The 20,586-nt window shown below is 46.6% G+C and overlaps 1 protein-coding gene across 1 annotated transcript in view; it reads left to right on the forward strand.

Annotated features, from left to right (window-relative positions):
* MYBBP1A (MYB binding protein 1a) overlaps nt 1-20,586 on the forward strand; it is an 80,133-nt gene that overhangs the window by 22,888 nt on the left and 36,659 nt on the right. Inside the window, exons 18-23 of the mRNA XM_005284468.4 lie at nt 325-489; nt 2,535-2,692; nt 4,094-4,228; nt 5,709-5,829; nt 6,694-6,825; nt 9,311-9,379. Coding sequence (XP_005284525.2) covers nt 325-489; nt 2,535-2,692; nt 4,094-4,228; nt 5,709-5,829; nt 6,694-6,825; nt 9,311-9,379 — 780 coding nt within the window. The remainder of the gene's footprint in view (nt 1-324; nt 490-2,534; nt 2,693-4,093; nt 4,229-5,708; nt 5,830-6,693; nt 6,826-9,310; nt 9,380-20,586) is intronic.

Genomic DNA, 20,586 nt, shown 5'->3' on the forward strand with positions numbered 1-20,586 from the left:
GCCATCACATGCATGCAAGACGTAGGCAGGTAGTTGCCCTTTTACGCATCTCTGTGGCCTTCTCACAGCCCTTTGCATTGTAGGCTTCCGCTGGGCTAATCTTTGCCGGGCAAAAGGTTCTAAAGCTCAAGTCGGTCTCCACATGTGGGGAAGTCTGTCCAACACCTGCACTAGCCAAATCCATCCTGTCCCTCTTGAGGCTTAATGGCTAGAACTCTCCTTTGCTCTTAAGTGTTTGGACCCCAGTGAACTGCAATCCCAAGAGGCTGAGGAAAGGGGGATTGAATTTTAAAATAAGTAAAATGACTGTTTTGTTTTTTAAAGGGAGGAGACAAGAGCGATGAGGATGTGGATGATGAGACCATGCTGGCCCTTGATGAGAATGTTTCGGCCCTCTTTGCTGAACAGCAGAAGCGGATCCAGGCAAAGAAGGACGAGAAAGAAAAGATGCGGAAGGAGAAAATCTTACGGAGGGATTTTAAGATTAAGGTAGGTGGCAAGTGTCCTATTGAATGGCCCATGTCTATCTTTGTAGCATGTTAGACAGCTGGATGTATTTTATTGCATTGAATAAGCTGCTAAAGAAACCAAAAACATTAAATGTGTCTTTATATTGTAAGCTTCGTTTGACAGGGACTGTGTTTTGTTCTGATTTTTGTGCAGCTCCTAGCACATTGGGGTTCTAGAGCATGAATAGGTCTCCAAAGACCTACTACAGTATATATTATAATAAAGAAGCAAAGCTTTTCAAAAGAAAACAATGATTTTGGGTGTCTTTTAGCTGTTGTATGTTCAATTGGGGACACCTTAAAAGGGCCTGATTTTTCAGATGGTGAGTACTTGGCACTTTCTGATTTTATGTCTCAAGTTGAGCATTGAGAAATGGAGGCACTCAAAATCCCTCCTGGAAACTCTTGGCTGTATGTTTTCCCTGGGTTATTAGGTATAAGAATGGTGAGTCTTGGACTCGGCAGTGAAAACAGTTTCCCTAGGTGTGAACGTAGTATTAATTTGTGACAGGTTTCAGAGTGTTAGTCTGTATCAGCAAAAACAACGAGGAGTCGTTGTGGCACCTTAGAGACTAACACGTTTATTTGGGCATGAGTTTTCATGGGCTAGAAACCACTTCATCAGATGTTAAATAAGGTGCCACAAGGACTCCTCGTTGTATTAACTTGTGACCACTAGGTTGCAGTAGAACCTGTAGAATGGATTTGCAATTTGTCAAGCAGCTTCATCTGGTAAAAGGATTCTTGAGCAGTAATTTATAAATAGGGCCCTATCAAATTCACGGCCATGAAAAACATGTAATGGACTATGAAATCTGGTCTACCCCGTGAAATGTGGTCTTTGTTATGCTTTTACCATTACTATGCAGATTTCACGGGGGAGACCAGTGTTTCTCAAATTGGGGGTCCTGACCCAAAAGGGAGTTACAGGGGGCTCACAAGGTTATTTTAGAGGGATCGTGATATTACCACCCTTACTTCTGCGCTGCCTTCAGAGTTGGGTGGCCAGAGAGCAGTGGCTGATGGCTGGACGCCTCGCTCTGAAGGTGGTTCCCTGCCAGCAGAAGCGCAGAAGTAAGGTGGCAATACCATACCATGCCACCCTTATTTCTGTGCTGCTGCCTGCAGAGCTGGGTGGCCAGAGAGTGGCCGCTGCTGACTGAGGGCCCAGCTCTGCAGCGATAATACCATATCACGCCATCCTTACTTCTGCAGCGGCTCTGCCTTCAGAGCTGGGAACCCGGCCAGCAGCCGCTGCTCTCCTGCTGCCCGGCTCTGAAGGCAGTGCTGCAGTAGTGCAGAAGTAAGGGGAGCAGTACTGCAACCCCCCCTACAATAACCTTGTGACCCCCCCCCCAACTCCTTTTTGGGTCAGGACCCCTACAATTACCACACCCTGAAATTTCAGATGTAAATTGCTGACATCATGACATTTATGATTTTTAAAATCCTATGGCTGTGAAATTGACCAAAATGGACCCTGAGTTTGGTAGGGCCCTACTTATAAATGTTGCCAAACTGATGGGGGGGGAAAATAACTAAGGGGTGTCCAGGGTCACAGGAGCGTCTGCTTTTTTTATTTTAGTAACACCAGTGCACTGGTGTGAGATCATCACGCTGGTCTGGAAGTCAGTGGGCCTTCAGCTGGTGAAGTGGTTGTAGTTTCAACTGAATTATGCCAGTTTACACCATCTGAGGATCTAGCCAGGAAGTGTAATTGACCCATCAACAACACAGAAACTGACTATCCACAAAGCGCTGTCAAATGCATTAACTAAAGAGAATGTTTGTTTTTCTCTCATCTCTTTCAGTTACAGTAATTCTGGGTGTTAGTAGGTGTCAAATTTTCAGATGGAAATGTGATTTTTTTTGTTTTTAAGTTTTGTTTTATTCCCTACTACTTCCCCCAAGTTGACCGGTGACCCTTGAAAATGGACAAATTTGAAGGAGCTGTTTTTGGCACATCCTGATAGTCCATATTGCCTAGTCCACTGGGATTCTCATTTGAATGACCTATATTTCTAGGTACTGGACCTCATTGAGGTGTTCCTTGCTAAGCAGCCAGAGAACCCCCTTGTGTTTGATATTATCGAGCCCCTCCTTCTGGTGATTGAGCGGAGCATGAGTTCAGACTCTGACAAGCAGGAGCAAGACTTCCTCCGGAAAACAGCTGATATCTTCACGTAAGTGTCTGCACTGAAGTGGCTTTCAAAGTCCTTTACCTACCTGTCAATATGTCTTTGGTTTCTGTAGTAGCTGCTTGGTGGTGCTGACTTGACTCCTAGCAGCTGGTTGTGATGAGTCTGTTGTGTATGTGGATTAAGTATAATTCTTCTTTCTGCTAATTGCATGTTGTTAGAAGGAAAAAAATCCTGATCGTTTATAGCATTCCTCCTCCACGCTCCTCCCACTGAAGGATTTCAAGTACAAAACACATTTGAAGAAGGTGAAATCCCTACTTCCCATGCCGCTGAAGTCAATGGTAACCTTTCCATAGACCTCAGGCGCAGGGCCGCCCGGGGGGGGCAAGTGGGGCAATTTGCCCCAGGCCCCGCAGGGCCCCCCCCCACGAGAATATAGTATTCTATATTATTGCAACTTTTGTTTTATGGAAAGGGCCCCCAAAATTGCTTTGCCCCAGGCCTCCTGAATCCTCTGGGTGGCCCTGCTCAGGCTATGTGTTGAATCACACACTTTACTGGAAACTCGCCCTCTTTTGTCCAGAGTGAAATCACCCAGCAACTTACTCTGTTACTAAATTGCTGTGTAAATTTCACGGCACTGTAAAAAACAAATTTTGTAACAGCCCTACCCTGCTGGACCTTGCCTAGTGAGTCCTGCAGTTGGATGCAGGACAGCACCAGTTGAGTTGTTCATGATCATGCAGCAAGGAATCTCACTCGGCTGCTGGAGATTATTTTGAGAAACATGCTATCCTCCTACGCAAGGTGCGGAGACGCATGGGGTTGACACAGTCCTGATTTCTCTGCTAGTTGATGTCATCCCAGACAGCTTTGGGAGGGGAGGATGTTTTTATGAATAGAGATTCTTCATGTGCAGAAGTGTGTGTGTGTGTGTGTCTGTGTGTGTCTGTGTGTGTTTGGGGTTGTTAAAGTGCACAAGGGAGGCTGATAGGACAGGCTGGAGTTAGGCATAAAGTGCTGTGCATGGTACACGGCGCTCTCCTGTCCCTCACACAACCCGGCTCTAGGCACCTTCAGTTCTGAGTCACTCTCTCACCTCCAGTCGCTGCTCTGCATGTGCTTCAGTACTGACGAGGTTTGAGGCCACCAAATGCGTTTCATGTGTGAGCCTGGATCTCTAGGTGAAAGGTGTAATCAGCTGCTCCGCAAACCCTGCCCTCCTTGAACTGAAGCACAAGAAGGATCAAACAGCTAACGAGTGCCGGACCCACCTCGCCACAGGGCTACCTGTGGTTGCGGCACAGCTCCCATTTCCAGCCGTGAGATGCATGCTGGGTAACTCCGAACCCTAACGTCGAGGGTTAATGCCAGCGCATTGCTCCGAACTCTCTCTTCCGAGGTGACAGCCCTGCATTCTTAATGCCTGCGTCCTCTTTTCAGGAATCACTTATGTAGAGCCAAGCAGTACTGCAGGAGCGTGGGCGACCTGCAGGAGGATTTGCATGCCTTGTTGGAGAGCCTGGTGAAGAGAGCCAGCAAGCACACGGACTCCGCGCTGGCACTCTACTATTTCAGGTGGGTGGCAAGGCTGGGAGAACTCTTCATTTAACACCGTGCTAGGAGGGGGGCCTATTCACAGCTGCTGTAAGTGGGTGCAGTTGCATTTACCTCAGTGGGGACCTTACACAAGGTCTGTCTTTGGTCCAAATGCCACAGGCAGTTTCACTAAGTGAGTGGGGAGGTGCCTCCATTCAGGTTGGTGAAACCGAAGACCTCGGTGGCTCATAGGCTGAGGAAATGGTGCTAATATTTCAAATCATTAATTGAAAGGGGTAAGGAGGGAGGGGGGCAGCGGCAGTTTTGTCTGGTTCATTTTAGTTGGTTACAATGGTTACAACTAAGCATTATAGCTGGTTAGTTATGGTAACACTGAAACCATGCCAGTAGACAGAGCTGGTGAGACCGAGTTGACCCGTAGGCCTGGGGGAAATGTGGGCGTTGGAAAATCCTGAGGGGGGACAGCGGCTGAGCTGGCAAGCTAGGGAGAGTGTCCTGCCAGTTTGAAGCACCACTGACATGAGAAGCAAAATTTGTAGTGCTCCTCTTGCCTGGGATATATGGTACAGAAATGGTCCAACCCAACTGGTAGAAAGTGGAAAGGCTCTCGTTGGCTTCCGTAGTAAGCGATGGAATTGGGCCTTGATTCTGGCTGATCGGGATGGGAACTGGTGTCACTGCAGGGCTGGCGTCCCCTTGCAGTGGCCGTTCTGCATGCACCCTGGTAGCTTGTTTCCCCATCTGTGTTTCACAAGGGAAACACAACCAGAGCTTTAAACAGCTGAAAACCTTAAGCAGAAGGGCGCTAACCTCTACTTGACAGCGTCTGCTTCTCTCCCCCTTGGTGCGGGTGTGTTAGGAGCTCCCAAGATGCTGGTGCAGCATATATTTATTTCTCCTGTTGCCATGTTATGCCAGAAAGCGGGGGGGGGGGCCCTCCGGCTAGTCCCATCCATTTCTGAGCCTTGATTCCCCCATCTCTGATTGGGGATGCCACTACTTAGCACTCTAAACATGCCCAGTCAGGTTTGACTCAACTATAACATCGTGCATCCCTCTGTAGTCTGTTGGCTGTATCCCCCTGATGCATGAGACTGTCTGCTCTTTGGGGTAGGGACCGCCTTCCCATGGCATGTGTGTACGGTGCCTAGTGCAATAGGGCAGCTGTAGGCGCTCCCACAATACAGTAAAAAGAGCGTGCAAGGCACTGGGCTATTCTTGGGTGGAAGGTGTAACAAGAGCAAAGGGGTGTTAGCTCCTGACGTAGCCATCAGTAAAACAGAGACTGCATTAGAGAGAGGAGACCCTGCAGCCACCCCATCATCCAGACCTGTTTGTTGTCCTTGCTGCAGATCACTGAGAAGAGCTGTTTGCTCTGTCTGTCTGACCAGTGGCCTGCTTGTAAGTTCTGTTGGAGACCTGATTGCAGGGGCATGGGCCTCGGCTTTCGGGCACTCCACTAAACACTGCCCACTTCTCGGTTTTGTTTCTGGTTCAGCGCCTCTTTGTACCTGTTCAAAGTGCTGAAAGGAAATGTGGCCAGAGAGACGGCGACCCCGCTTTCTCCCTCGAAAAAGAAACGGAAAAACAGCGAAGGGAGCAGTGCACAGACTGACCAGGTAAGAGGGCTGTCCGCCTCTCAAGGCAGGGGCTCTACAGGGCTGGGATCCCAGGTGGGCTTTGTATTGTCAGTGTGCATTGTATTATTGCCATATGGTGGTCGTGGTCCCCCAATGTTCTGCCTCTTCGTTTCCTGAACTGCCATATCCTCACTGACCCTCCTATTCAGTCTTCTTCTTAACCACCTGTCCAGGTGAGGTATCTCTCCTTCAGCCATCAAAGGGTGCTAATACATTTTAGGTGCCTGCTAATTGGATAATAAACCAGACCCCGAGCTTACATATTCATGCTGCTCACCCCACTGTTCCCGTATCTTTGCCCCACTACCTCTTCCTGCTGACTCTGAGCCCTTTTCCAGGAGGGGTTGGGTGTAATCCAGCAAATTGGAGCATGGCCGAACTCACCTGTGTATGGAGGCAGCGTTGTCCAGTGGATTGGCAGTCAGGAAACCTGGGTGCTGTTTCTTGCTCTGCTACTAATCTGCTGTGTGGCCTTGGGCAGGGGTCTCGAGCTGTTCTGAAAATCCCAGTGTCGATCCCTTTCTGTGCCTTAGTTTTCCCTACCTGGATGATGGGAATAAGGATAGTTCCCTTTCATAAAGCACTTATGGAGCTTTAAATAAAAAGCACCAGGTAAGAGCCGAGCGGTCTTGATCCTTGCACACTCAGAGCTCGCGTGACTTTGGGGGTGTGAAGAAAATGCTGAGGGTGGGCCCTTGAAAAGGCATGTTGTTTGAGACAAATGTATAAGTTACCCAAGAAGGATAAGTTTTGGCAATCTCAGCGTGCTCCCTGGTGCTCTGGTATAGATAGAATCGCTCCCATTGTTTCACAAACCTCATCTTTCCTTGCTGCCCTTTCCAGCTTTCTGGCACAGGCATTCTGGACCTGAAGAGAGTGACCATGGTGTATCAGGAGGCATTGAGTGGATTCCTGACCAGGCGAAAGAGTGCCCTCACGGGATCTATGTTTCTTGATCTCTTCAACCGCTTCCCGGTAAGCATTGCTAGGAATGTGGTACCCTGTGTTCCAGGGTAAACCCTTGGAAAGCAACGAGTTTTATTTTTCAGTTCATTGCAGGCTTGCAGAACAGCTGTAAGATTTACAAGAATGCAGCTTGCTAAGTCTAAGAGGCCGAGGAATGAACTATTGTTACCCTCTGCCATTTACACAGCATCATACGGGGGAGTACTGGCATAGAAATCTGAATTGAATTGAAAGGCCATACTTTTTAGGATGCCTTATGAGGCCCTAGACAGATGAAATCTGCCATTGTGTATTAGCTTGATACGTGTACTCAAGACGGTAGGGATGCATTAGACTTGCAATTCTAGTCCAGCTGCCTCCGGGCAATGGCTTTTTATCTGCGCACACAAGGTATGCTGAGTGTCTGCATTTTCTCAGTCTCCTGCAAACTAGACTCCAGTGCACATATTCCAACCTTGTTCGTGGAGCAGTGTTGTCACCCCCAAACTTTTGGGATCGGCAGTGGATGTTGACTCCTGCAGGCTTTGAACCTCTGCACCTAATTGGAACTGGTACTCCTTATATAGGCTGCCTCTAACCCTCCTGAGCCAGCTGGCTTTCCAGGAGTCTGTCCAAGAAACAGTTCTCTGAACCTCTTCCCGCCTCTTGATAGCTAGAGGACATGCCCCTCCTGGTACTTCAGATACACAGAGGCTTTCAGGTAAAGGAGGCTCTGCTTTAGGAGGGCCCTTTCTCCAGAATCTTCAGCATTGTAAACCCTCTCTGGGGATGAGGCTGACCTCGGTGTATTAGACTCAGTGAGGAGTATTTGTCCTGAATGCATGTCTCTTCCCAAATAAAACCTGAGACCTGCAGACATCCATCTCTTCCTGGGCTGCTGTGGCAGTTTAATTAGCTTCCTGGAGAGCAGTGGTGTTTGCAGTAAGCTGGATCATGGAGCGTCTGAGCTGGGGCCATCAAGAAATGGAGGTGATGGTTTATATTACCCCCCCCCCCCCAAAAAAAAAAAAAAAAGCTAAACCAAACCCCACAAAATTCTGTGATGCTTCAGGTCCTTTAGGAGCAGGGAGAAAGCCACTGGACAGCTGTCTCATGGCTGTTTAAGGAAAGAGGCTCTAAAATGTCAAACTGAGAATGAGACATTTTCAGATTCTTTACTTAATTCAGTTCTGGCAAGGGGGAGCTTCTGGAAGGCTGGTTTCCTTGTGAGGTTGTGCCCTGCTCTACCCTAATTGACTAGTGAGAGATGGGACGGGCAAATACCATCTATTGGCCAGAGAGTCTCATGTGCCTACTCCCGGCTCTTCCATTGATCTTGGGCAACTTGTTAAGACCCGATTCTGCAACATCCCAAGTGCTCTTGGTTCCCATTGGAGGCATCGGGAGCTAAGGGCACGGGGTTGCTTTCAGGGTCATCCCCTAAACTTCCATCTCTGATTTTGTCCATTTAAAGGTGATGGTTTATGAGGGTGTTGGGATGTCTAGTTTCAGTTTAACCTGTTGCCAGGCCTGTCTATTCACTGAGTCACAGGTCTGAGTTCCCTCCTGAGTCTCTATGGTTTTTAATAACCGCACAAAGAGTAAGGGAGGGGTTCATTCTATAGCGAAGAACTGCACGTGCCTCTGATGGACCAGGTACTTTGTCAGAGCAAAGCATTACAATTATTTATACATGAAATCAGAGATTTTTGAGCAAGATGTTTGTTCACCCTTCTTGTTTGCATTGTTTTCTTTGGATTCTTAATGCTCGTGAAGCTGTGAAGATTAATTTAGGGACATAGGAGTTGCCAGATTGACCTCAGACTCAAGGTCCACTAGTCTGGTAACCTCTCACTGACAGTGGTGAATCCTTGCTTTTTCAGAAGAAGGTGCAAGAAACTCCGCAATGGGCAGTTATGGAATAACCTGTGCACAGGGAAACTTCCTCCCTGACCCACATTAGTTGCAGATTGATTTCAACATGAAGCATGAGAGTCAGTATCCTTTCCAACACCCTTGCTTGTTTTTTTTTAGTATTCACCTTTCTAAGAGCTTGTCTACTCATGAAAACTAATCCAGAATAAATTAGGTTAGGGTGAGACTTTAAAACAGATGAAGTACTTGCCAAGTGGATTAAGCTAATTAGGAATAAGGCACTCTGTTCCAGAATAAGAGCATCCGCACATGGAATTCATCAGGAATAACTCCCTTTGTAGACAAGCCCTAACTCTGGGTATTCCCATGCGTCAGTGGGACAGTAGAGGTGCCTAAAATGTTGGCAGGATCTGGGCTTAAGCCCACAGTGCCCGAGCATGAAATTGGGACCCTATTGAAGACAGTGGGAGTTTTGCCACAGACTTCAGCAGAGCTAAGGTTTTGCCCAGAGTTGTGAGTAAAGCTGGTTACCTTTCCAGGAACCAGGTGCTGAATCCACATACAAAATCTAGGCCTTTTTAAAACAAACAAACTAGGCTTTGCAATGAGGCACTAATGGCCGGGTTCTTCTTTGTTACAGGTCATGTGTAAGCCGTTAATAGACACCCTCGTCAAGTCTATCACAGCAGGAGCAAGGCAGCATCAGCAGGTAAGAAGGAAAACAAGGCAACAAAGCTGCATTAAGCAGCAATTTGGAGATGGCGCTTAATCCTGTTGGCTCGGCTGATGCTTCATAGGTGTATTGCTGCCTTTGGAGTTGCCCAATTCTGCAAAGTGGGCTTCCCAAGGAGGGGTCTCTTGTGGCTTTTGCTTTCCTGCTGTGGGTATATGAGGCAAATTCTGAGGTTTTGTATTTTCCTGGTCACTCCCTGTGTTCTCTCAGCTACTGAGCTTTTCAAGTCCTGCTTTTTACTCATTAGTTCCATCAGGGTGCTTGACTCCTCACAGGAGTGCTCACCTCGCAGCGTTGAGCGGATATTATTGTAGAAGATGCCTGATTTTTCCTTGCCTTTGAATCACTACTTGATGCTTTGTGGGTCAGAAGCTCCTTTTATTAACTCATCATATTAGGAAATATCTGCTTCCTAATGTCAAGAGCCTGCAATTCCAAGGTTAGCCTCCTGTGCCTGCCTTAAGCACCATATACCCTCCAGGCAATGCCTTCTCCTCAGTGACCCAGTTCCAGCGATCCCCTGCTTCCCAGGCCCCGTAGTTCTATGTTTAGCTGGAAAGTTCCTGTACTATGGAACTGTTTTTTTTTTTTTAGGTTAATTGTGTGAGCCAGGCTTTGCTATATGTGTGGTGTCTTATTGATAAAACGTGACTGCTCACTGAGGCTGCTTTACGCCCATGCGATCGAACCCGACTTTTATACCTGCAGCCATCACTGTGACATCCGAGAGCCTCCCCTGAAAACCCCTCTAGGCCAGTGGCATAGTCTTGCTAACATTCCCTTTCTTAGCTGTAAAGTGCCTCTGGCTTAGAAACCCACGGCCTGGAGTGACCTTACTCTGTTGTTGTTTGATCGTTAACAGCAATGGAATTAAAACACGAAGGGCCAGATACTCCTCTCTACTCACACGGCCTGAGGTTGCCAGTGTAAATGAAGTTTACTCACTCTGAAAGGCCCCTGTACACTGCCAGAGCGACCTCGGTGTAAGTGCGAATCAGACCCAAAGTGACTTTGGTGGATGAAAATGAGAACGGGTTCTGTTAATAAGCAAATTAATTAATTGAAGCACGATCTCGGTTCTGTCCCCGAGAGACCGTGCAGCCTCCCTAGCAGCGGGCTTAGTTTGTGTTACTATCTCGGCTTCTTCCATGGGGAATAACAACTCGTTCCTGTCGGGATTCCCATGGTAATGTGTGAGCTTCATTTCAAGAGTCTGTTTAGTTGAAGGACTCTTGGCTCTGGGTGCGTGGGAGGGGAGAGAACATGGGCCTGGCTACACTGTGCTGATAAAGAACAAGCGGAAAGCCTGATGGGTTTTTGTTTTGTTTTGTTTTGTTTTGTTTTGTTTTTTGGAGTCTGGAGTAGCAGCTAACTGACTGCAATCAGCCACCTGAATTACCCAGGCTGCATCCATCTCAGGACGTTTGGCTTCTTACAGTCAAAATTTGGTGTGTGAGTGAGTGAGGGATATCCTCCTCTCCTGATGCTAACTGACTTTATTTTGTCTAGGGATGAGGCCCAAAGGGGACACCCCGTCCCCTTACCTATGGGCTAGGAAGTGTGCCAGAGATGGGGGTGTGTATCCTGGGCACAGGAGGGGGCATCTGCGTAGCACTTGGTGCAGTTCTGAGCTGTCCTTGGGAAACAAATGAATTAAAACAGCTCCATGGCAGATCTCACTTATACACAGCGCTATTCTGCCCCAGAATCCAGGAGGTGAAAAAGTGGAGTAAAACCATCTTTGGCTCACCCTGGACTGAGCCTAGGAATATAGGATTTGCTGGAACCGAGCTGAGGTCCATCTGGTGGAGTATCTGGTCTCCAATATCAGATGTTATGATAAATGTCCATGCTGTGATCAATCTGGATATTCTTGATGGCTGTATGAATGTCCTTGAATCTTGTTGAGTCCTGGGCCTCAATGACTTGAATTCCACAGAATCTAACCTCTTGTCGCTGTGAGGGGACCTTGTACTTTCTGCAGGGATATATTCAGGCTCTGTGGGGCATGCTGAAGCAATTGGGTCTGCTGACAGGTGTTTCTCGTTAGCCTGTCAATTAACCCAGCAGGCTATCATCGGCTGGTCTGCTGCTAGGCAGAATGTCCCATCCAGAGCCTGCAGGAAGGACCCCTGCCAAAGGAGCAGGGTGAGTCAGACCTGGGTTTGGACTTTTGTGTTAATGTCTACAGTTAGTTTATGGTGAAAGGGGCGTGAAGCCTGTTGCCCTGGGTTAAGGGGGGTCCTCTACTGGATTTGTTCAGCTGAACCCCCAATGTGGGGAGACAACCTGGCATAGTCCTGTACTTAGGATACTGGGCGTCAGGAGACGTGGGTTCTATTTCCAGCTTAGCCTCTGACCTGCTGGGTGCCCTGGGGCCAATCACTTCCCCTTTCTGCTCCTCTCCCACTGTTTGTCTGGCTTGTCTGTTGAGATTGTAAATTCTTGAGGGCGGGGACTTTCTCTGGGGCGTGTCTGGTGCCTAGCAGAATGGGGCCCTGCTTTTGCTGTGGGGCCTCTGGTGCTATTTTCATACCAGGAGTTAAGAGCTACTAATAATGGGTAACACCTTCTGTTTCAGTCATAAACCTCGGTGTGTGGGGAGGGAGGTGAGAGAGGCAGACACACACACACAGCAGGCTTTCTGTGTTTGTACGGGGCTTAGCACAAAGCAACTCTGACCTGGTCAGCCTCTAGGCACTAGCACCATGTTTAAATAATAATTTATAGACTCGATGCATAGCTGGGGTGTGTGTACCTTTACATGGCGTTTACAAAACCATTCCAATGGTTGGAGAGGGATCGGGTTGGGAGACCTGGCGCAGGCTCTTGAGGGAATGCTGGATAGTTTTAATGCCGCAGGCTTTGTTTCGGAAACTCCTCAGTGGAGATTAATGATGGAAGGATCTTTTGAAGAGCAGAATCTATGCCAGATGCAGAAAAAGGATGGCCCAGCGATTCAGGTGCTAGTCTAGGACTTAGAAGACCTGGGTTCAAGACCCTGCTCTGCCACATGCTTCCACTGAGACTTGGGGCAAGTCACTTAATCTCTCTGTTCCCCATTGGTGAAGTGTGGATAATAGTAGTATATCCTGCACAGGGGTATTGTGGGGATAAATACATCAGATTATGAGGTGCTCATAATCACTACAGTAATGAGGGCCATACAAGCACCTAATAAGTATGTTGCATTGACCCTCCTTATAATCACTACAGAACCGGGTCTCTCCTGGAGGGATTCGGGGGAGGGGGTTGTGGAAAATGCGGCCAGGTCTGCAGATAAAGATGCACCAGTTGAGTGAAATAAGTGGTTTTTAAACTGATTCATTTAAAATGGTGCAACTTTGTGTGCAAGTCACTTCTCTCCCAGGGCTTCAGTTTCCCTCCCTGTGGTAGGGCACTGATGATGCTCCTCTCCTTTGTAAAGCACTTTGAGATCTATGGAAGTAGGTGGCGTTATATTGTGGGTGGGATCAATAGAAACCTGGCTCAGAGGGGTCTAGCCTGCGTTGGCAAATTTGCAGACAAGCTAAACCAGTAAAGCCAGTTTTAAACTGGTAGAAATGTCTGGAGCGTGGTCTGTACCAATCCATCAGTCTGTTTTGGAACCAATTCATGTTTAAACCAGTGCAACTTGTGTGAGTAGATAAGGCCTGAAATTCCATGAATGTTACTCCCATCAAAGGAAGGAATTATAGACCAGTCAGCCTAACTTAGATACCTGGCAGGAGACTGGAACAAATTATTAAACAATCAGTTAGTAAGCGCCTAGAAGACAACAGGGATATAAGGAATAGCCAGCATGATTTGTCAAGAACAAATCATGCCAAATAAACCTATTATCCTTCTTTGTCAGGGTTTCTGGCCTAGTGGTTGGGGGGAAGCAGTAGATGTGATTGTATCTTGATTTTATTGAAGGCTTTTGGCACAGTCCCCCATGACATTCACATAAGCAAACTAGGGAAATGTGATCTAGATGAAATTACTGTAAGGTGTGAAATTCATTGCCTTCCTGTTGGTACAGTGCTCTGAGACCCTCCGATGGAGTACAAAGCATTGACGTTTGTAGTTGGATACAGTGGTCGCATTCCGAATGCTGTTTTTCTTCTGAGCTAGCAGCAAAAGAACAGGGACGGATGCTCCAGACATGCCCATCTTCAGGCTAAAAATCTGCAAGCCATTTGAAATTAACCCCCTTCTGCTTGGTAGTGCTTGGCAGCTGATCCCTCTACAATGTCTTTCAAAGCTTCATTTCCCTTCAAGGGCTGGGGGGAGCGGGCTGTGTTTTTTACATTATAAAAACTCACAAAGGCTTAAAATCTTTAGACTCTTTGGTTAATTGCTACTCTTGCAGCACTTTCTACCATTGCCCCGGAAGCCATGTGTATAGGTCATTTAGATCTCCACTATAATGACCTCCATGAATATGGCCTATTGCATGTTTATTGGGACGTTCATTTACTGTGCTACTGCTGCTAGCAATAGGTACTTTCTAATAAAAATTTGTTTAAACAAATTCTGGATTGCAAAGGATTATTCATGGAGCCTTTAGACCTGCTTGCATGTGTATGTTTTCTTACAAGTCAGAGCAATAATTACTGGAGACTATAAGTTATAGGCCAGATCTTCCATAAGGCTCGGCTCGTTGGATGCAGTTCTGGGTGCTGAGCACTTGAAAATACTGCCAGGTAACCTTGATCCTGCACCCACTGAAACTAATGGCACAATTGGTGCATGATCAGGCTCATTGTTTGTATGGAAACCATCTGCATGCAATGAAGGCCTTGTCCTTACCCTTAGCGGAATGTAACCCGTACTGTTTCAGATTCCTTTTTACACGTGCGTGCGCACGCACAAAGGTAGGACAAGCAGAAGTGGTAGCGAGTGGGAGGCTCTTTGATCACACACATTAGCATAAGAAAATAATACGTCTTATGCCGCCAACGAAACTGCTTGTGTCAGACCTTTGAACTAACCTGCCGCTAATGAATTGCATCGAACTTCTGGTGCATACGGGTCTGTTGGCAGTTCCGACGCTTGCAATTAGTTAAGCAGAACGTGTGTGGCATATTGACAAACGTGGGAGGCATGCTGCTGTCTCTGCTGTTCTGTTGACTATATGGGACATTGGCTTCTAGTGCTGTCAGCCTGACAGTTTCCATGAGCACTGAACTCCCTTCTTCTTTTAAATTCTATTTTGAAATATACATGCATGGGCTCATTTCCCTCCTACTTCCCTAATGCAAGTTGATCTTATTGCTGCAATTGTTTCCTCAGGGAACTTGACCTTCAAATTGCTTCCTTGTGCTTTGTTTCACTGCATGAAGAATTGTTTTTCAATGAACTCCTGAAAGGATTGTTTTTGCTTGTTGGGCTGCCGGAGTATGAACAGGGGATTGAGATGTGTATTTCATCCTAGAGATAGTTGCACAACTCAGCTACATACCCAAAGCTCTCCTGACCCTCAGGTGAGAAATGGCTTCCTGCTTTATTTTTAGCAACGTCAATACATTGTGTGAGTAGCTGAAGTAACATTGAGTTGAGTAACTGCCTGTGGCCTTGGATGCATCCCTCTGAAGCTATTAATGTGGTGTTTGTTAAAGCCCCTTGAGCATCGTTGTGGAAAGGGCTAGAAAAGAGAAAAGTCTGATCCTTCTTTATACGATGGACCACTTGGAGGTTGTGGCAGAGATCAAGGCTCTGTGGTGCTATAGGCAATGTGCGTATACATAAGAGACTGCCTGCGATAAAGAGCTTACTATCCAAACAGGACAAAGAGAGAATGGAAGACAAGAACTGCTGTTTATCCCCTTTTTACTGATGGGCGAACTGAGAGAGTAAGTGATTTGTTGAAGACAAAATAGCGAGTCTGTGGCAGGGCTGGGAATGAAACCCAGATCTCTTGAGTCCAGTGCTTTGACTATGAACCCAAGCTCTCTTTGGAAGGAGCAATATGCCTACCCTGGTGCTCGTTTGCTGTCGTTACTCTGGGGGCTTGTGTATACGGGAACCTTTAGGGAAATACACACGAACTGACTAAATCTGTGAAGAATGCACATCAATTAAAGCACATTTAGGGCCCCCTGCCCCCCACCCCCACCCCACAGAGGGCTCTCATTCCGCCAAGGAGGATTAAACCACAGTGAACTGAAGACCACTTTATTTCTGAATGAGAACATCCATGCATGGGTTTAATGTGCTTTAACTTAGGTGTGGTAACTTCCCAGGTGTAGTTAATTCATCATAGTGCCTTGTGTTGACCAGCCCTGGGTCTGTTGCTGTCATCCAAGCAGGTGGTCTGGATTAGACGGTTGATGCGTTCCGTTGAGACAGTAGGAAAACGTGTTTGGATAATTTTGGTGAGTGGTAATAGCCGTTTAGGTGCATCCAAACAGAGCACTGAGCCTTTCACGGGGGTTTAGGTAATTTCCCTGCCATTTTCCAAAGTGAAACTAAGTCGAAAGTGTTTGACTGTCTCAAAAGATGCCCATGCGCGTACTCTTAAATCTCCTGGTGTGAGGCAATGTCTGTAGTGAAGACTTTCTTTTAAAGGCTGATCCAGTCATTTTAAGCTTTAACAAACCTTCCAATGTGGAAAGACTTTGGGCTACTGGATGATGGCTCTGTACTTGCGGTGGGGAAAAGAACCTCTTGCTCATAGCTTGAATCGACTCAGGTGGGTTTTGATGGTGGTTCAGTGGCCTGTGACATTAGTTTCTGATCTCAGTCCGTTTCCTAATGGAGAAGAGTTCATCCTGCAAAAACATCCATTACCATGGTTAGGAATAAGTCCCCTTATCAAGCGTCGCAGTGAAAAGCCGCAGGATTCCCAATCTCGAGACCTTTTTCCAGGGCTGGGGTAATGGAGTAATGCATGTTCCATGGCCTGTTTGTTTGGCAAATATTCATCATTGTGTGTGTTTGTTTAAACACAGTAACCTGGAGCCTTTGTGTTCGCCTCACAATGTACCAGGTGAGGTGCAAAGGTGACTCACCTGCCTTTTCTCTGTGGAGATTAAGGATGCAGGGGTGGGCCAGGGAAGCAGAATATTTTACTTGTCCAGCAAACACAAGTTTCTTGACCTTGGGTGATTTGGCTAGAATTCTGCAAGGCCTTCAAGTAAGTGCATAGCTGACATTGAGGCTTCAATTGGCATGGAGATGGAGCTCAAAATGTTACCTTTTGTCAATATATATTCATCGCTGTTTCAAAATGCATTTTCTAAAGCAGCCCCTGATGGGAAACACTTTAAAATGTATTTAATCTAGAATATACTTTAGGCAAGTTACTGATTATTCTTGGTGTCTCCGGAGCCTCCTTTAAGAGCTCTAATGTAAATAGATAAACTTTGCAGAATCCAAGGAATTCTGTGCCAATGCTGCCTTCGCCATGAGAGTGAAAAATCGTCTCTAAACCCTGCCAAAAGTGGTCTTGGCTGGGGGACAACAATGTATTTGAACAGTTTGTTTCATATGAATTTTTTAAGTTGAAAAGTAATTAAATTTTAACACGGTAAGTACAGCTAAAGAGCCGCACAGCATCAAAAGCTGGCACCCTCCTGGGTAAGCATATATTTCCGTCCGTGCCTGTGATCGACAAATGAATCATTACACTAATGCACCTTACTTTGAATGAATTTTCATAGATGTTTTCCAGCAGGTGGTAGGGAGAATTTGTTACGGAATAGTTTGCATAAGCTACTATTGGTAATGAAGCAAATTTGAAACCTGCCCAGATTAGTACCGTTGCCATTTGTACTCCACCCCCTTTCCTTTTGAAATGTGACTTGAGAAGGGAAAGCAGGTGGGAGATGTTTCTCCATTCTCTTCTCTGCATTGTTCCAGTCACGGTACTTGCTATGTATTTCACTGGGGGAAGAGTTCTTTCACAGAGCTTCCACTAGGGGCCAGGCTCGATGCCGTGTCCTGCAGAGACAGGTGGACTGTTAGACACCTCAGTTAACTAGAGGAAGTGGTATGGTTCTTTATTCAGTGCAGTATTGCAGCAGGTGTTTATTTTTAATCATGGCAGACAATTTTTTAAGAGCAGAAGTAAAAGTATCTGTAAAAGTCAAGGGTGTTTGCACTGAAACCTGATTGCAGTTTTCTGTCTGATTTTCCCCTCCCCCCCCTTCTTTTGCTTAAAGAGAAGAGTGGTCTAGGCCAGTTGGGTGGAATTGAAGGAAAAGCTGAATTTAGGGGTTAATCCCACAGTGCTGAGCCACTGTGATCCTGATCCAGCAAAATACATAAGCATGTGCTTAACGCTAAGCATGGGAGTAGTCCCTTTGGCTTGAACTGGAATATTCATGTGTTGAAGGGCTTTGCTGATCGGGGCCAGAGTGCTTTGTTCCTGGCAGGATCAAGCCTTTAATTCCTAGATCTTTGAGCTGTATTGTGGATGTAGCTCCATCTCAGCCTTCCACTTCTGCAATGGAATTGTGAATTTGACACCCTGTTGTTTGTTTGCCTCAGGAAAACGCAAAGGAACCCGTTTTTCCCTTAGATGCTGCTGAGTCTATACATAGCCTCTGATGTTATTTGGAAACGTGTCTTGTGCCATTTTTAAATGCAATCTTCTGGCCTGAGTTGCTTTATAAGCCACTTTTATTTTCACCTATTCGACTGGGCTGATTTAAAATTTAAAAAGTACCTTATTAACCCCATTCAGGGGAGCGTGAAACATTTAAATAAGCAGGGGTTCCAGAGGAGCCAATGCATTGTTTCCATTGTGGTACATACCTGTATTCGTTACCAACTGGGGTGTGTACATGGGGTTGTGCTACATCTCAGCCATAGATGTGGCTTACTTTGTGCACTCAAACTCTCTTGGGAACGCCAGACACACCTGTGTGCGCCTCCTCTGAAAGATCATCTCACACCTGTTTTCCCCTCAATGGTGGTGCTAATTTTTTTTCTGGTTGCCGTGTGATGGCTCTTGAGTGGCCTGTGGCAAATGTTGATCAGAATCCGTTTTCCGGTAGACAGATGTCTGCTTTGCACACCTAGAAACCCACAACTGGCACTAGCCTGTCTCAGTAGAGATGGTGAAGACAGATAGACTTGGGGGCTTGAAGCAATCTTGAGGTTGGCCCCCCACATCAGGCTTCTGTGGCAAGTTGATAGGTTCTTGATGGCCAGGTGGAGAAGCTTCCGCTGCTGCTGCTGTCTGTGCTCTACCTACTCTGTGGATAAAAGAGGCAAGATTAGATTATTGCTCCAGCACCTTTGGCAGATACTAGACACACGCCGTCTCTCCGGGCCAGATTTTCAGTAAGAGCTTGACTACCGTTCAGACACCTACATAAATGGACAGATTTTGGGGGTGCTGAGCTCTATTTGAAAATATGGCCCTGTCTGTGTGTCATAACTTATTTGTTTGTGGTGGTGTAGCTGTGTTGGCCCCAGGACATTAGAGAGACGAGGTGGGCGAGGTCGTATCTTTTATTGGATCAACTTCTGCTGGTGAGAGAGACCAGCTTTTGAGCTGCGCAGTCTACATGAGGCTCTCATAAAGAAGAGCTCTGTGTCACTTAAAAGCTTGGCTCCCTCACCAACCCAAGTTGATCCCATAAAATATATGACTTCACCCACCTCGTCTCTGTCATTTTTATATTGCCGTAGCATCTAGGAGCCCCAGACATGGACCAAGACTCCATTGTGTTAGGTGCTGTACAAAAACAGAACAAAAGGATGGTCTCTGCCCCAGTTCTCTCCTCCATTTTGGTTTTTAGGGGATGTAAAATATTCACTCTGCTAGATTCTTCATATTTGATTGCAAGTTGATGGGTTTTTCTAGCAAATTCCCAGGGATAGAGGAAGTGTATTTTTTTTTTTCTTTTTTGTTACTCCATCAAAATGGAGGCTCTTTGTGAAATGCATTCTGGCACACCAGTTTGCAGTCCCTCTTTCCTTCAGTGTTACAGGTTACAGCTGATAACAAGAACTTTCACCAGCTTTCCTGGCTGGAGTCATTCACTGGGCTTGTAGTAGCCCTACCTGTCTCCAGTGGACTAGTTTGCAGTGGGTTGCAAGTCTGAGTGATTTCTTAACCTACTGAATTTTATTTGCCAACTGAGGTTTTTAAGGAGCCGTGCATTTGAGATTTGAGCCGTGCATTCTGCTCCGCCTATTAAGCAAAGCCCTGCGGTCTAGTCAGTGGAAAGGTAGATGTCTTTGTGGAGCCAGTGGGATACATTTGTTTGGTTACAAGGCTATTATAACATGCTTAATAATTAAGAGTGGAGAAAACAGGGGAGGGGGTGTGTGTGACTCTTTTATGTTTGCTTATTTTGATGCCGTGGGTGACTGAATGACTGGATCATCTGGATTTAAGTAGCATAGATGGTACAGAACGTTTTATGGTTTTTAGGGTCAAATCCTGTTCCATTCAAGTCGCTGGTAGTTTTGCCTTTGCCTTGAATGGGACCAGCATCAGACCCTACGAGAGAAATCACTGCTTTGCTCTCAGATTTGTATGTAGCTACTAGTCTGCTTGCTGCTTTCCTTTCACATACTGCAAAGACGAACACGGCAGGGAGAGCATATGTGCAGTGTTGACTCTCTTTTCTTGGCGTTTGATGGGTGGAGGAAGTTTAGATTCTTACCACCTGCGACGAGAGATTGTTGTGTAGCCTTGACTACCCCATCCTAAACAGGACCTGGAATGCGTTGCTGATGGCCACCAGTGAAGGAAGGATGGAGGCTGTAATATAAACAGACCCACCAGGTACAGCAATTCCTGTCCATGGTTGCTAGCTTTGGTGGAGCTGCTGTGGTGGGTGCAGCTGGAAAATAATGTCTCTCCTATTTTGCCAATGAAGATGCAGTTAGGACCCAGTCTTGCAACTTGTGTGAGTAGTTAATGACCAAACTTACACAAGCCATCCTCTTGACATCCGTAATAACAATAATGCCGAGCTGTTATAGAACGCTTTTATCCGCAGATCCGAGTGCCTTACAGAGTGTCGTTATCCTGGTGTTAGAGATGGGGGAAACTGAGGCACAGCCCACTGATGTGACTTGCCCAAGATACCCCACCCAGCCAGTGCCAGAGACCCCCGTTCTCCCATGTCCTAATCCAGTGCTCTATCCACTATGCAACACTACCTCCCTTGTAGCGTTCCTTCCAGTACTAAGGATTGTGGGATTGTCTTAATTGATGAAACTGCAATATGTGCTCC

The sequence above is a fragment of the Chrysemys picta genome, chromosome 19 (genome assembly GCF_011386835.1).
Source record: "Chrysemys picta bellii isolate R12L10 chromosome 19, ASM1138683v2, whole genome shotgun sequence".
Lineage (NCBI taxonomy): Eukaryota > Metazoa > Chordata > Testudines > Emydidae > Chrysemys > Chrysemys picta.